The following is a 17,399-nucleotide window of genomic DNA, read 5'->3' as shown; positions in this document are numbered from 1 at the left end:
TCCTCCATAGTCGCTACAAGTGGGTCTTCCGTGGCTGCATGCTCTATTTCGTTCAGGTATTTTTAAAACACCGAGTTTTCAAGGTACATGTGGGTTTTGCCTCGTCAGACACCTTTATCCAGGAAAACATTGTCCAGAACATCATCCTCTTGTCTACTGTGATTAACCCTATAATGGCATGTCTTCTGCTGGTCACCTCCAGCTCCCTTTTCATTGACAATTTTGCCATCTATTGCAGTTCTCCACAGACTTGTCTCACTGAGTGGCATCTTCAGTGATGTCGTGATCATTTTTAATCATGGAGCTTTGCCAGTGACTTTGTTTTTTCACTGACAAAACTGTTGGTATGATTTTCAGGTGTGCAATAGGTTGCTTTCACAGTCTTTACGTCTTGAGCATGTTGCTCTTCTGTTCCAAGAAATCTACGAAATTCTTGGGACTCTTATGCTCAGCAGGAAACTTTGGTCCTCCCACAAGTCTTTCCTGGCAGCCCACTATATGCAGTCCCTCAGTGTCCTATGTGTCCTCGGTGGTACTTCCTGGGGAAGAGATCAAACCACCCACGTCCGTGTATACCAGTCCCGTGTCTGTTCAAAAACAGACAATGGGTGTTTCGTTTATGCACCTCCATGTCTGTCCGTCTCAATACTACCCACCAGTGTGGCATCTGTTTGGTCACTGTTGCCTTTTACACTAGCCTGGTAGTGAGTCTTTATGCAGGAGCTGGCAAACTACCACCGTCCTACCACCATGACTTTCTCCTCAGAAGATATGCCTGCTGTTTGTCTGCCATGCTTGGCCACCCATCCTATGTCTACTCCTTCGATGGCTCCATCACCAGTATAGAGCATGTACCGCTTCTTTGTTACGTCCTGGAGTTCGCTTTCGGCTCTTGTCCCAGCAGCTTAACTTCGCGCTACCTGCAACTTTCCCAGTGAGTGTAAACCCTTCATCATCTTGGCTTTGTGTGATGGCCTATGTGCACCTTGGCCTTCATTCACTTCCTAAGGACACGACTCCAACCTCACTCTATGGCCTTCAGTTTCATAATCTCCACACATATCTTCGCAGTAGTACTTTTGTGTACACTGATGCCTCTCGGACTGACTGAGGTGTTGGCTGTGCCTTCATCATTGGCACCAACATTTTTCAGTATTGCTTCCGGAACACTGCTCAGTGTTTAGAGTAGAGCTCTTTGCCCTGTATCAGACCATGCATTAAAACCAGCGACACAGGTTTTTCAATTGTGTCATCTGCTCCGTTTCTCTGTGCCTTTCAAAGCCTCTGTTTGCTGTACTCCATCCATCTCTTAGTGCAACATGTCCAGGAAAGCTGTCACTTGCTCACTCTTGATGGAGCCATTGTGATGTTTGTGGGTTCCTGGTCACTTCGATCTGACAGGAAACGAGGCCACTGATGTTGCTGCAGTCCTTGTACCTGAGCGCACTAGTTTTTACATTCCCTCAAATGATATCTGTGTTGCCGTCTGTCAGCAGGTGGTGTCACTTTGGCATCACGCCTGGTCCATCCTTGATGGGAACAAACTTCAAGTTATTAAGCCTCTCCCAGCAACTTGGACCTCCTCTCGGCCCTCTCACCGTGAGATCATTTTAGCTAGGTTCTGTATCGGGCACTGTCTTTTAGCCCTCGTCATTTGTTAAGTGGTGCTTCCCCACTACTTTCTACTCATTACACTCAACCTTCGACAGTCCACCGTGTCCTGACAGAATACTCTTTTTTTTTTTTTAAAAAAAAACCACTTACATTCTTATTTGTGTTTGCTGTCTTGAGTTACAGCCATTTTAGTAAATGACGCACAGGCTGTTGACCGCATTTTCCTTTTTATCTGTCTTGAGAATATGATGAAGGCCATTTAATTTTTAGTTCAGAGCCTCCGTTTCTCTATGACGTACTTTATAGACCTTTCTCCGCCTTCCTGTTTTTAGCTGTCTTCTCTTCCATCGTTTGGGATTAAAGTGTAGTCATTTTTAACTCTTCTCTTTGTCTTTTTGTTCTACAGTTCTGACGTAGGTGCATATGACCCTAGTTGTTTTTGCGTCTGAAAATAAAACGAAAGAAAACCAAACGATATAAACACAAATAATGCACTCATATTTTATGATTGTCATCCCCTCCCCTCCCCTCCCCACCACTCCGCTCCACTCCCCTCTGCTCCACTCCCCTCCCATGCTAATGATGTTTGATACCATACAACTTTGACCGAAGATACCTCTTCAACAATTTTTCTTCATTTTTCAGCCATGAGAGTGATTCAGATGAAGCAAGCTTGCAGAGAGTTAAAGCTGCATTTTCCTTAATGGGCTACGCATTTCAGCCTCACCGACACATTCCGAAGAGTTCTGTGCTGTACCGAAAGCGTAATATAAGAGTACAGAATAGGCAGTTGAAAATGAACTTGAATCGTTCCATGGCATCACGACACATCTATTATGACGACGATGGCAATGAATGTGAATCTGCTCTATCGAGGGTATGTTGTTTTGCTTTTCTTTTTATGATAAGAGTGTATCAGACAAAAAATTTTCTTCATTGCTTGCATCGGGAGGATTTATTCATTGTTTGTGGTATTTTGTGCACACATTAACATGTTACGGACTGTCTATGTGTGTTATTAGAGAATTCAGTTGAGAAAATGTAAAAATACTAGGAGACAGCATAGGTGGTCTGTTTTTATCCCCCAGAAAATAAAATTTCAGTTCTACTGATTGGAATACTGAAAAGTAAAGAAAACAGAAGCTTACATTTTGTAACTGTTTTCTTTCTGAGTGATTACTCTTGTCAAGTCTAACTCACTAAAGTTCATTAAATGCTGCTAAGATTATTAAACTGCAGTTCATTAAAGTCTGTTGTATAGATCTGTTAAGTTGCTGTAGTGAATTGAAGAAAAAAAAAAAAGAAAAAAGGAAGTAAAGAAATAGATCTTCTTTGATAACAATTTGTGTTTATTGGACAGGCTTCTCATTGTCTTCTAGAAGTGAAATAATTAACAAGACAGTTGTCATAGAATTCTGTTTGTTCCACACTGCTGCAGCCACTATTTCTTTCGGTACTGTAACTTGGAAAAGGATTGAGCAGAGCACTTTAGACAGATTGTAAACAACCATGCAATGTAGCGCTCTACATGGAGTAATAATCACTGGTCTGCATAAGGAGAGAATTTGTGTTTGATGTAACAACTTTAATCAAAACGATTCTTCCATATGTAAAGCTGGACTGAAAGCAGGCTTGAATTCACAATCATTCCTCAGAGATTCCACCTGTCTGAATGTTGTCCGTCCGTAGCGGCTGTAGCAATTATTATCTCAGTAGGTTTTATCGAAGAAAAGTATTTTACCATGTTAAATATCTTGGATTTATGCAGAGAAAACCATTTGCTAGCTAACAGAACACTTTTACACCTATATAATGCCGTAGCCCCATCCAGAACTAATGTAAAATCTAAATCCTCTTGTTACATACCATGATTCAGAGGTAACCTATCATTCCCGAGTAAGTTTGCACTTGTAAGAGTTTATATATAGTTATCACTGCTCGCAACTAACTCATATTTGCGAAAAAATTCTCATTTACTATTGTTGCATGAAAGATGCCCAAATTACACTTAAATAAATAGTCTCAGATCTGTGACCTGTACTAATACTATTTCATGTTACTATGTTTTAACTTATGACAAATTAATACTCGCACATTGTGTCGTGTCGCATTTGATCCATTATAAGGGAAAGGTTTAGGAAGGAGAAGCAGGTAGGTCAGATCCTCAACCTAAGGTTGAAGTGAAATTCACATTTGCATGTTATGACATTTGTCCCATATATTACAAGGGGGTGATGCTGAATTTTGATCAGTGTCCCCTGTTGGTTTGGAAACTTTATCACAGGCACAACCTTGCAGCCATACTATCCAGTTGCATGCATGGACATTGTATGTAGCCTCCCTTTTTCAATGTTTCACAACGGTTGCGGGTAAGATAGGAGATGAGTAAATCCAAGGGGCTTAACTATAAAATAGAACTGAAGTAGACATATAGTGAACAGGCGTGGTGATCAGTTACTGCCATAATCAGGTAAGAAAGGACCCTTTTCTCTCTCAAGAACATTCATACTTACCCTCTGTAAACTACATGGAATTGTTACTTTAAGGCCTGTGCAGTACTTAACACTTATTCAGTGTTTCTTGTTTTCTAGACAAAACAGTTTTTGAACAGTATTACAACCTCCAGTGCACAACCTTATGGAACCACAGCAGCTATTATTACTGATACGCACTCAAGCTCAGATGAAGATATTTCACCCGCCCAACGACAACAACAGAAAAGTGTTGTGAGGAAAGAAAGGAAGCGACTTTCACTTTGTGGCTGTGACACAGATCCAGCAAGCACTGTAGAACTGGCAGAAAGTTTACCTGATGCTGAAAAGTCTTCAGTGCTTGAGGTTGCAAACAGTGGTGATGGAGAGTTCGTTGCTCTTGCAGATGACCAGGAAATAGTCAAGAAACCACAGCAGAAAAAGAAACGAAAGAAAGGAAAAAGGCTGAGTTCTAAAATCCCAGAAGAAATTATATCCAATCCCAAGCTTATGAAGTACTGGGTTCGACGATACCAACTTTTCTCGAAGTTTGATGAAGGAATTAGAATGGATAATGGTAAATTATTATTGTACATTTCAGTGTCAGTTCAGGTTTTCATTATATTACAGGTGTTTTATTATTAATTTGTTTCTGTATTATGACCTTTGTTGTGACTGATTGCTTGGTGTAAAAACTACATTGAATGAAAATATAATGCAACTGCAGCAGTGTAAAGCAGACAGCACTGTAAAAAATTTTGTGCATAATTTTTGTGAATAGCTCTTAATACGGACAAACGTTTCATCTTAAATTGTTCGTAGTTTTGAGTTTAAATAGGTGTAAGGAAGGCATTAATAGAGCAAGTAGTGAGGCAGGTTGCAGCCCATATCTCACGTTTAATATGTACATTGAGCAAGCAGTAAGAGAAATTGAGGTAACATTTGGGAATGAATCTTCAGAGAGAAGAAAAAAATATTTAAGATTATCAATTATTCTGTCACATTTGCAATAGCAGTTGAACAGTGTCGATAGGGTCCTGAGAAGTTGTTATAAGATGAACATCAAAAAATTTAAAGTAAATTCTATGGAATGACATCAGTTTAAATCAGTTGATGCTGAGGAAATTGGATTATGAAGTGGGACACTGAAAGCAGTTAACAAGTTTTAGTGTAAAATTAAGGTGATAGCTGAAGTAAATAGGATATAAAATGCAAACTGGTGACAGTGAGAAACAATTTCTTAAAATAAAGAAATTTAATGGTATGGTTTTGGGTGTTCAGTCGAATTGTAGATTCCATTTTTTTTGCACAATATTTTGACAGCCAATAGTTATTTTCTTCACCTACTCTCAGCTGTATTATTATGTGCACTTGTTTCTTTGACTCGGAGACCATGAAGGATTGTTGGTGTTGCACAGCTATTTATAGCAGACTTTGACTTGTGGAGGCCACCATGTCTTTGCTGCTGCTTTGTTTCTTGGAATCAGCATTACTACTCTGTGAAGTGCAAATTCTCTCAGCATTTACTACCTCTGATGAATGACGTGGCCAGTGGGATCTTGATAACCTGAGTGCCAGATCACAAGCCTTGCTTAAAGCGAAATCTTCATTCCAGCTCATAAGGTATTCTGACATCATTGCATTACTATGCTGTTCCAGAAACTTCGTGTTTGCACCATGATACTGATCTTGTCAGCTTTAATTTCATTATTATACTTGAGACTGAGCTTAGTGACAGAAGGTATGCTTGGTTTTTATATGGGTATGCCGCTGATGTTCCTTGCACCTCTCTTCAACTGTTCTCATAGTCTGCTCCCACATAAATACATATCACTCTGGCATGAAATGCACTACGTACCCAACTTTTGAGACCTAAATCACCCTTAACATCGCAAAGAAGACTTTTTATCTTCATTTATGGAAGAAGAAGAATACATTGGATGCCATGTTTTCATAAGGTTCTACCAATTGTTCTGGAGACTGGACCAGCACACTGCAGATGAGCAACTATTGGATTTTTATTTTCTTTCTCAGTCTCGACCTCCTTGGGCACTGATTTTGCTCCAATTCCCACTCAGTTTGGTGAACTGGGTACACGTTTCCTGAACCATCTTGATGCTCCCTTCTACCATCAGCTTTTCTGATCTGTGCAGATGGGAGTTAGTCTTACAACACATTTTCTGCTCTTGTTATCATCGTGGCCTTAATCTATGGTAACATACTATCCTCACACAGTCTGTCCAACAGTGTCCTTCCCGTCTTTCATATCTCCTCTCAAGTGTCGTCTCCTACCCTCTTTGTTTGCTGCCATCTGCCAATGCAGCCACCCATCTTTCCCCGCTCCTCTTCTTTTTCAATCCTTTTTTCCCGACCACCCTGCCCCACAACCTGATGCTGTGCCTGTTGGCATTCTAGTCCCTACACAGTCCATCGGACAGCTTCCCCCCCCCCCCCCCCTCCCCCTGAATACTCTACTTCCCCTTCCCCTTCCCTGTCCCTCCAGATTGCTGCTTCCATTCCAGGTGATAGTTCCTTTGTGGCCCGAGCTGCCAGAGCTTGTAGTCAGTACACTTGAGGTATTCTCGCTTGTGTGCATGAATGGTGTGTGTTCCTCTTTTGCCAATGAAGGCTGTGGCCAAAAGCTTGACTAGTGGATAGGTTGATACGACACAACTTAAGACATTATGGAATAGTTAATTTGGTGATGGGTGGAATTGTTGTGGATAAAAACTATTATGAGAGACAAAGGCTTGACTCCAGTAAGCAGTTAAAGTTGATGTTGGGTGCAGTGGTTGTGCCAAGGAAAAAACTCACAAAGGGCAGCCTAGTGTGGAGAGTTGCATCAAACCAGTGCTCAGACTGAAGGGACTGCAGGAGCAGTAACAGTAGCATATATTAATTTTGAATTGTTTGGTTTCAGATATTACATTTCATTTATTTTGTGGTTGATTATCAGTTTTTTAATAGCATCATTACGTTCAAAATTGTAAAATCGTCATACCTTGAAAAACCACTTTTTGTGCATTTCTGAAGAAACACTTAGTTTTTAGAGACATCAAAATTCTAGCTATCTTCCCAAATTAATAAATCGTATCATGCATATTCTGTATGACTCATAGCAGTTGCATAGGTTAAGTTACAAAACAAAAGTAAATCGATTAGAACATTATTTTAATAAAAAAATCAGAGGTTGAAGGAAGAAAAGCTAAAGTAGTTATATGTTATGAAATACAGTTCAAATTCTCCATAATATATTTATTCATGTAATATGGAATCAAGTTTTCTATAAATATCAGCAGTAATAAATGTGTGTGACATTCAGAGAATCAAAAATTTCTGCTACATTGCTAACACTATCCATGCCTTTCCCATACTTACATGTTTCTGTTTTCTTGCATCTCTTCTGCTAACCTTATTTCTATAATTTCTAACGTTTCCTTGAACCAGTGAATTTCTCCACATTTTATTCATTCTGTACTGTTTCCATTCATTTCTGTTAAATGCCAGGATTCACATCAAACAGGCATGCTATGAGGAAACTTGCTTAACATTTTGTTGGAAAAGACTGACATTTCCTAAATATCATATGTTAATTTCTATATATATTGTTGTTAACATCACCATCATCTTGCAAGGTGAAATAAATGAATAAAAGTCTTCATATAACTGGAAGACCTTGATATAATTATTAATTAAATCTGCACTGCAAACTGGACAGTTAATCTTATAAAAAAACTAGAGGAAAATAATTTTTCATTTAAAAGAATTCTCAAAAACTGAACATGTGATCTAAAGCAGTGCTTTATAATGAAGAAACAAAACAAATACAAATGGTGTTAACTTTCCTGACAGTAGCTATAAGACAAATAGATAGAATTGGCTCTCAAGCTGAAGGAATATTCCCAGTTAGCGACACAAAATTCATTAAAAAAAAGAAGTCCATTAGATTTACATGGTGGACATGTTATGTGCAACTAATTGAACCATTGCTTGCAAACTGCAGGTGATAGTTATGTGCAAATTCTGTCAGTGATAACTGTAGGGTGAGCAGGGCCAGTTTAAGAGTGCCGACACTTGGGGCTCCAAGCTGAGTGGGGTGCCTCTAGTGTGTATAAGGATGTGTCACTGTTAGTAGTGGACACCTGAGACGCCAAGCTGAGAGGAGCGCCAGGGATACACAAGTGCAACATTTGTGCTTGGCACAAATAGTGGCGAAGACTGACAAAAGTGAATATGTGTGAGGGAGGAGGGGGCAAACTGTAAGCTGATTGTGTGAAAATGAGACTCGGACTTGCCCTGATTGTGAGGCTGTCATCAATATTCTCAGTTGCCTGCAAGATGTAGACCCTATGTGTAATTCTAATTACTTTCTTTTGTGAAGTAAATATATTTTGCCCAAATGAGAAGCTACCTCATTGAAAATTGCAATTATATTTATTTACTAATTTCTGTGCTGCCCAAAGTTAATAGTTATTCTTATAGCAAAATTAATTGAATCTAAATGTTTAGCTGATCTATGACTAGATTTATCTGGTTTCAGCTTTCATTGGTATGCATACCCGAAAAATTTTAACTTTCTAACTTGTTAATTACTTTTTCTTGATTCATTACATTAATAGGTGTGAGGTATTACTGACAGTGCAAAAATAGTTGTTCTTTTCAAATTTTAAGACTAGTCCATTTGTGCAAAACATGTTAATAACTTTACTAATACTAAAAAGAAAAATGCTTTGAACTTCCCTTTAGTGAACACGAGGCACATAAAGGAGTGACATTCACTCCTATAGAAATCTTTGACAAACATCCAATGAAAATAAAATGTCTGAAAGACAGCAGATGTGTCTTCAAGTGTAGGTTAAAGTCATTTCTCTGTAACAACGTCTTCTGTACAGTAGAGGAATCCTTGAATAGTAATTAGTAGGCAATTACAAACTGGTAAATGAATTGCATGTAGCCATAAAAATACTTTATTCAATTGTCATTGCAATCTCTCTTTTTGTCATTGCAATCTTTCATTCAATTGACCTGTCTCACACCATAATGTTTGCCATGAATATGGGGTATGAAACCTGCAACTAAATAACAAATATTTTTATTACTTTTAGATAGTTGGTTCTCAGTGACACCAGAAAGAGTTGCAGAACATATTGCTGAGAGATGTCAGTGTGACCTGATTGTAGATGCTTTTTGTGGCTGTGGTGGGAATGCTATACAATTTGCATTCTTCTGTGAGAGAGGTAGGTTCATTGCACAATTAAGTATTTCTGTATTCTCCTGGAGTTGTGATCACTGTCCATATATATTTTTTGTTGTGATTTTTTGTTTAATATTGAAAAATACAATAATATTTTGGTGGTAACAGAGAATAATAATACATGAATAAATAAGGCTTTATCGGATAGTTTCTCTATGCCTAACAACAACCCTGTTTGAGATTTTTCTCTTCCTTGCATCTAGAGATATATTGCAGTATTTAAGCTATGATATTTTTTGTGTCAAATATTAATTCTAGATGTAATAATTTCGTTTAATTTATTTGTAAATACGCAGAAGTAATAACATTCCTACTTTGCCTGAAAGCAACAGCTACATATTGCAAGCTGACTGCTATCTGAATACACAATATTCATACAATCTATGGTAGATACATCATGATCATGGTAGTAACTTCTAGGGTAGTAATGAGCACAATCCATCATTCATTAATGTTCAAAGGGACACAAAAACTTGTAACGTTTCTAATCAATTACTTTGTATCTTCTTCTGCTCCAAATATTTCATGGTATGGCTGTTTAACAATTTATGAAAAGTATTTCAACAACAGGCACTGCTGAAACAAATTTATATCTTTGTACTTTTTGTGAAGACACAAACGACATTCCAGTGCTGTCAGACATACAGCCACAGTCTTTACACAAAAGATATTTTTGTACTGCTGCCTCATGGGACAGGTGTCATTCTTTACCCAGGAACCACTGTAATAGTTCACCGAGCGAGGTGGCACAGTGGTTAGACACTGGACTCGCATTCGGGAGGACGACGGTTCAATCGCGCGTCCGGCCAACCTGATTTAGGTTTTCCGTGATTTCCCTAAATCGCTCCAGGCAAATGCCGGGATGGTTCCTTTCAAAGGGCACAGCCGACTTCCTTCCCTGTCCTTTCCTAATCCGATGAGACCGATGACCTCGCTGTCTGGTCTCCTTCCCTAAAACAACCCAACCCACTGTAATAGTTCATGCTGCACTGTTCAGGTGGATCACTTATTTACATCCATCTTTACAAATTACAAATATGAATGCCAATTATTACAACAGTCTTCACTTTAGGTTTACACTTCAGCTATTTCAACCATTTCAAATGGGTCGTAACATTATCCGTGCTAAAGATTGCATACAATCTGATACACTCCTGGAATTTGGTAACAAATAGGTTCATCATTATTGGCAGTAATATAATTATTTTCATGCTCTTAAATTAATGACAGGTGCATTGGCTCACTGTGCTCTGCAGAAATCACTATTGTTCTTTAAATAAACTTTCTTCAAGAAAGTATCGAGTGAGGTGGCACAGTGGTTAGCTGACTGGACTCACAGTTGGAAGCACAACAGTTCAAATCACTGTCCCGCCATCCAGATGTAGGTTTTCTGTGATTTTCAGAAATTGCGTATGGCAATTGCTGGCTTGGTTCCTTAGAAAGAAGACAGCCGATTACCTTCCCATTCTTTTCTGTTCTGTGCCTGTGCTCCATCTCTAATGAACATGTTGTTGACGGAATGTCAAACATTGTAGTCCAATTAAAATTACTTTACAGTTAATGTATTCAGTTGCTGCTATTGTTGCCACATCGACTGCTGGCGAGCACTCCGTTGTAGGCGACGCACAAACCCAACGGGGACATCTCACAAATGCTGTTAATGTGTAATGTGGAGCAATGTTGGAAGCGACCACCGCGAGATATGCCAGAAATGTGAGATGCTCTTCTGATAGCTGATTTAAAGTGTGAACAATGACAGATTGGCAGCATATGACGTGTTTCATAGCCCCAAATTTAAAATCTTATCCAAACCTAATCATAGTCTCGTGGTGGGCAATTTATCTTGAAAAATGATGGTCAACATTCTACGGCAGAACTAAAATTGTGATCTCTTTGCTCATGGCGTTTAAAGCTAACCTCTAAGAGCTGACTCGACACAAAAAAAGTTTGAGCACTGAAAGCAAGCTGTAATTTCTTTCTGTCATTGGTTGCCAGAAACTATATTCACATTGGTTACCTGTGCTGCAGGGTTACTAATTGATTAGCAGGCCTGGTTGGCATTTTGTAGCAGATTATAGGCAACACTGGAAGATTCCAATCAAAAAAGTGATAGGAAGACAAATAAGAAAAAATAAAAAAGTTAATGTAATTAAGGAAAAGATGCAGAAAAGTATTAGAAATAAAAAAAAATTACATTTAAACCAGTTAATTGAGTAAAAATAGTAATCAGTCTTTTGATTAGCTTTATAAATAAAAAAAATCATTGCATTTGACAGGATTTGAACCTAAGACATTTTAATGTGCAAGAACTTGTAACTATGGTGACGAGGTTGTAACAATGAATTGAAGCCTTAAAAAATTGGGAAAATTTGGTTTTGTGCAATGTACGAAGCTTATCTCCTGTAACCTGATCTTTGTGATAATAACTGCATATGCGGTGCTCAATCATATTTATGAGGAAGGATCCAGTAGTGTTTGGTTAGTGCTGTGTAGGAAATGTGTCTATTTCATTAGCTGTGAAAAGTGTATTTCATTAGCATTGTTTTTTTTGTGTGTGTGTGTGTGTGTGTGTGTGTGTGTGTGTGTGTGTGCGCGCGTGCGTGCGTGCGTGTTGCTTATCATGTGTGATGAAATACAAAATGGACCAGACCCAGTGCCGTGGCTGCCCACTTCAGACATTATAGTGCCTATGGCATCGGCATCCTACTTCACGTCCAACCAACATGGGATGCTTGCATCACGGGACGTGTATTCACCAGGAAAACCTATGTCATCTGTGTTGCCAACACAAATACACTCCTGGAAATGGAAAAAAGAACACATTGACACCGGTGTGTCAGACCCACCATACTTGCTCCGGACACTGCGAGAGGGCTGTACAAGCAATGATCACACGCACGGCACAGCGGACACACCAGGAACCGCGGTGTTGACTGTCGAATGGCGCTAGCTGCGCAGCATTTGTGCACCACCGCCGTCAGCGTCAGCCAGTTTGCCGTGGCATACGGAGCTCCATCGCAGTCTTTAACACTGGTAGCATGCCGCGACAGCGTGGACGTGAACCGTATGTGCAGTTGACGGACTTTGAGCGAGGGCGTATAGTGGGCATGCGGGAGGCCGGGTGGACGTACCGCCGAATTGCTCAACACGTGGGGTGTGAGGTCTCCACAGTACATCGATGTTGTCGCCAGTGGTCGGCGGAAGGTGCACGTGCCCGTCGACCTGGGACCGGACCGCAGCGACGCACGGATGCACGCCAAGACCGTAGGATCCTACGCAGTGCCGTAGGGGACCGCACCGCCACTTCCCAGCAAATTAGGGACACTGTTGCTCCTGGGGTATCGGCGAGGACCATTCGCAACCGTCTCCATGAAGCTGGGCTACGGTCCCGCACACCGTTAGGCAGTCTTCCGCTCACGCCCCAACATCGTGCAGCCCGCCTCCAGTGGTGTCGCGACAGGTGTGAATGGAGGGACGAATGGAGACGTGTCGTCTTCAGCGATGAGAGTCGCTTCTGCCTTGGTGCCAATGATGGTCGTATGCGTGTTTGGCGCCGTGCAGGTGATCGCCACAATCAGGACTGCATACGACCGAGGCACACAGGGCCAACACCCGGCATCATGGTGTGGGGAGCGATCTCCTACACTGGCCGTACACCACTGGTGATCGTCGAGGGGACACTGAATAGTGCACGGTACATCCAAACCGTCATCGAACCCATCGTTCTACCATTCCTAGACCGGCAAGGGAACTTGCTGTTCCAACAGGACAATGCACGTCCGCATGTATCCCGTGCCACCCAACGTGCTCTAGAAGGTGTAAGTCAACTACCCTGGCCAGCAAGATCTCCGGATCTGTCCCCCATTGAGCATGTTTGGGACTGGATGAAGCGTCGTCTCACGCGGTCTGCACGTCCAGCACGAACGCTGGTCCAACTGAGGCGCCAGGTGGAAATGGCATGGCAAGCCGTTCCACAGGACTACATCCAGCATCTCTACGATCGTCTCCGTGGGAGAATAGCAGCCTGCATTGCTGCGAAAGGTGGATATACACTGTACTAGTGCCGACATTGTGCATGCTCTGTTGCCTGTGTCTATGTGCCTGTGGTTCTGTCAGTGTGATCATGTGATGTATCTGACCCCAGGAATGTGTCAATAAAGTTTCCCCTTCCTGGGACAATGAATTCACGGTGTTCTTATTTCAATTTCCAGGAGTGTATTTACCAACAGCCGCAACGCAACAGAACACCAGTCTCCGCCAATGGCCTCAAGGGCTGCTACGTGTTTGCGGAGCCTGCAGAACAGGTTTGTCAGAGGTCGCAGCTAGACCAGGAACTACTTTGATATGCCAGGCACTTGATCACAAATAGTTCCGGCAGATACATGCGCCAAACGGTCTTTATAAGGCAGCGTACTGCCGGCAAAGGGCAGTTCGATACACCAACTTGAAAAGTCTACAGAGCTGCAGCCACGGCCAGACACCTCTTGTAGCTAGCCGATCTCTTGCAGATGGGCTTGGTATAATCAATGAACATCTCGACATTGTGCAGTTGTTTGATTGTGATCCCTCCCTGTGAAGTCGTGTCTTTTCTATTATTATTTGTTATTGTATATTGTGACAATCCGCAGTTGGGATCGCGTCTGCTGTTGTTTTTGAGATTGTATTTTTATTTCATTTTGATGAGTCCAATAAACTGTTTTCGGACTTGTGTTTTCCGCATATCTATTTTGCTAGTCCAGATACTTCAGTGGTTACGAGTTGGTTTAAGTTTCCCACATTTGCTCAGTTGTTCACCGCTATGACAGACAGTATTCCAGGTCTGGATGAACCTACAGTGCGAGTCATAGCGCTGTTAGAATGTAAGCAAAACCGAACAAGCTCATTATTCAGGGGTTACAGGCGATGTCTACCCCTCCTATTGATGTGCCTACGCAGGGGTCCCACCCAACATCCCTGCTTTTGGGGCTTCGGGCTGTTTCCGCTGCGTTTCCTAAGTTTGACAAATCTGTTGCGCCTTGGGGCAACTACGTGGCTTGTCTTAATTGCTCATGATGTCACTGGTGACGTTCAGCGTCGCGCGTTTTTCCTCGCCTGTGTGAGCCCGGATGTTTATCACCTTCTGCAACAGTTTCATCCTGATACAAAACCTCGTGCTCTCTCGTACGAGGTGTTGCTAGCCTATACAATTATTTTGACTCTCAGGGCCACGTGGCGGCGGCATGTCACAAGTTTTTCTGTTGTCAGAAGCTTCCCGCGTAGTCATACAGGGAAAGTGTTGCTATGCTGCAAGATCTCTCCCGTGACTGTAGTTTTTTCTGTGGCAACTCCCATTGCAAGCAGTCTTATGCATCGGGTCTCATTCATGATGCGATTCTTGTCCACGCCCCGCATGATACCATACGGACTGATCTTCTGAAGCTGAAAGATCTCTCTTTAGACACCTGTTTATCCATTAACCACACTCATGAGCAGTCCTTTGCTCTGCTTCCACACTGCAGTCCCCAGTGCAGGTCTTTGCTGCCCGCATCACCGCAGCTGCCGCAGCAGCACCGGGGCCCCTTCCTGAGGCCGCGCCCGCCCTCCAGGACCTGGGCGCTGGTCCCACCTGCGCCAAAGGCGGCCGCAGTGGCAGCAGCAGCAGCAGCGAAAATGGTTGCACCCATGGACTGCCCTGCTTTGGACACCTCTGACTCTGTGGTGGATGAGATGGACTCGCTGCCACCAATTTCCTTCATGCAGTCGGTTTTTCTGCACATGACGCCAGCGATCACTCTGGCTGTGCAGGTGGATGTCACTCCTGTCCCTTTTCAAGTGGATATGGGGTCCTCTGCCAACAATATCGATGGGGATTCCCACCGACAGTTGGTTTCACTGCTACTTAGTCAGTTCCATACTTCTCTGAAGGGGTACAGCAATGACGTCATCCGACTACAGGGGTGGTTCTTGGCTGGGTCCAGTGCCTCACTCACAGTGTCACAGCCCGGGTTTTGGTCCTCACTGCCCCCAAGGCCACCAACTGATTGTGAATGGATCTTTCCCCCTTACTGGGCCTCGAGATACATGACTCGGACCTGGACGTCCAGTCATTGTCGGCAGACAATCACTTGCAGCAGCTTCCAAGATGTGTTCTCTGCCACATCTCCAGGTTCAAAGCACATATTGAACTCCTCCCCTCAGCAGTCCTGAAGTTCCACAAGGCTAGTTTAGTACCTCGTTTGCCCTCTTTGGCGAACTACAGCAGGAGCTTCGTCGTCTAGAGGCTGAGGGCATCCAGACCCCAGTCCCCCATAGTCGTTGGGCTACACCCATCATAGTCCTTGAGAAGTCTAATGGATCTCTTCATATTTGTGGGCATTTTAAGGCTACTGTCAGTGCTTAGTCTGTTATTGACTCCTGACTCATACCCAAGGTTGGTGACATACTGCCCAGGTTGGCTGGTGCCAAGGTGTTTGCCAAAATTGACCTGTGGGACACCTACCTCCAGTTGCCTTTGGACAAATCATCAAAAATGATCTTGGTTATCAATACCGCTTTTGTGCTGTTATGTTACAACAGCCTCCTGTTTGGGGTTGCTAATGCTATTTGGAAACATTGACAAGAGACATTCCGGGGATGTCTAACTACTTTGGTGACAGGGGATGTCTAACTACTTTGATGACATCTTAGTCGCTGGCATCTCCACCCCAGACTTGGCCCGGAACCTCTGGCACCTCTTCCATGTTCTTCAGGACGCCGGCTTGCTTTGCAATGAGGAGAAATGTCTTTTTTGCTCCCTCAGGTGACCTCCGTCAGCCATGTTTTGAGCACTAATGGCATTCGACCGACACCCCAGTATGTTGAGGCTATTCAGCGGCTGCTGTCCCCGATGGACATCTCCCAGCTCAAGTCAGTAATAAGTCACCTCAATTACTACTGTCATTTTATGCCACATGTCGCAGCTCTGGCGGAACCCCTTCACTGCCTCCTCCGTAAGAATGTTAACTGGGACTGGTCACCGGCTTGTAATAGGGCGTTCTGCCATCTTAAGTCTTTTCTCCTGATGCCGGCTTGCCTTGTCCCTTATAACCTCATCAAGCCTCTCACCCTGGTTGCCGATGTGTCAGACTACAGTGTGGGGACCGTCTTGTCTCTCATCATTAACAGAGTCAAGCCCCTGGTAGCCTTCGTGTCCAAAACGCTATCTCTGGCTCAGGGTAACTACAGCCAAATTGAGGAGGAGGCCTTGGCCATCTTTGGGTTTAAAAAATTCCACGATATCATCTATGACTTCTGCCTCACATTATACACCAACCACAAGCCTCTGGTCTTGTTGTTCAGCACTATGTCTGCCATCCCCATGAGGACAGTTTGCCGCCTCCAGCACTGGGCCTCGTTCCCCACGGAATATTTGTACGACATCCATTTCCGGGCCACAGCTCTTCATGTCAGCGAGGATCTTCTGTCTCGTCTCCCACTGGGTGATGACCTTGAGTTCAGTGCTGACCCGGTTGCCTGTTTCCAACTGGAAGACACCCCTGCCAAGGCAGTGGCTGATTTGCCACTGGACGCCAAACTAGTAGCATGGCAGAAGACCCGACCCTCCAGGCACTAATGCACCATGTTCAGCATGGGTTGCCATCAGACATTCATCTACTGCCGCAGAGGAGGTCCAGGCCTACTGGCATCGCTGCCAGGACCTGTCTGACAGAGATGGGGTCCTCATCATCTCGGGTGATAATGATCGTTGGCGGGTTGTGCTGCAGCCCTCCCTCCACCAGCGGGCCATGGAGTTCCTGAACATTGGTCATTGGGAGATTGTCCTGACGAAATGGACTGCCTGCCAGCACGTCGGCTGGAGGGGGATGGATGCTGCCATCACCTGAATGGTGGCCTCATGTCCAACGGCACCAGAATGCACCCCTCCGATGCCTGTTACTGTGAGCTCCTCCTCCTCCTCCTCCTCCTCCTCGGTTATGTTTGCACTTGGATTTCATGGGTCCATTACTCCTCGGCTCCTCCTGGCATATTCTTGTGGATGCAGGCAGTGGGTTTTCTTACATCTCCCACATGTCCTCCACAAC

General features: G+C 43.1%; 1 protein-coding gene across 1 annotated transcript in view; it reads left to right on the top strand.

The window, feature by feature from the left end:
- Positions 1 to 17,399, top strand: part of LOC126475470 (trimethylguanosine synthase) — a 76,406-nt gene that overhangs the window by 42,860 nt on the left and 16,147 nt on the right. The window contains exons 5-7 of the mRNA XM_050103357.1: positions 2,260 to 2,491; positions 4,206 to 4,662; positions 9,191 to 9,322. Coding sequence (XP_049959314.1) covers positions 2,260 to 2,491; positions 4,206 to 4,662; positions 9,191 to 9,322 — 821 coding nt within the window. The remainder of the gene's footprint in view (positions 1 to 2,259; positions 2,492 to 4,205; positions 4,663 to 9,190; positions 9,323 to 17,399) is intronic.

Source organism: Schistocerca serialis, chromosome 4 (genome assembly GCF_023864345.2).
Source record: "Schistocerca serialis cubense isolate TAMUIC-IGC-003099 chromosome 4, iqSchSeri2.2, whole genome shotgun sequence".
NCBI classification, from domain to species: domain Eukaryota; kingdom Metazoa; phylum Arthropoda; class Insecta; order Orthoptera; family Acrididae; genus Schistocerca; species Schistocerca serialis.
The sequence above is the reverse complement of the archived record's forward strand: the minus strand, read 5'-3'. Positions and strand labels throughout refer to the sequence as shown.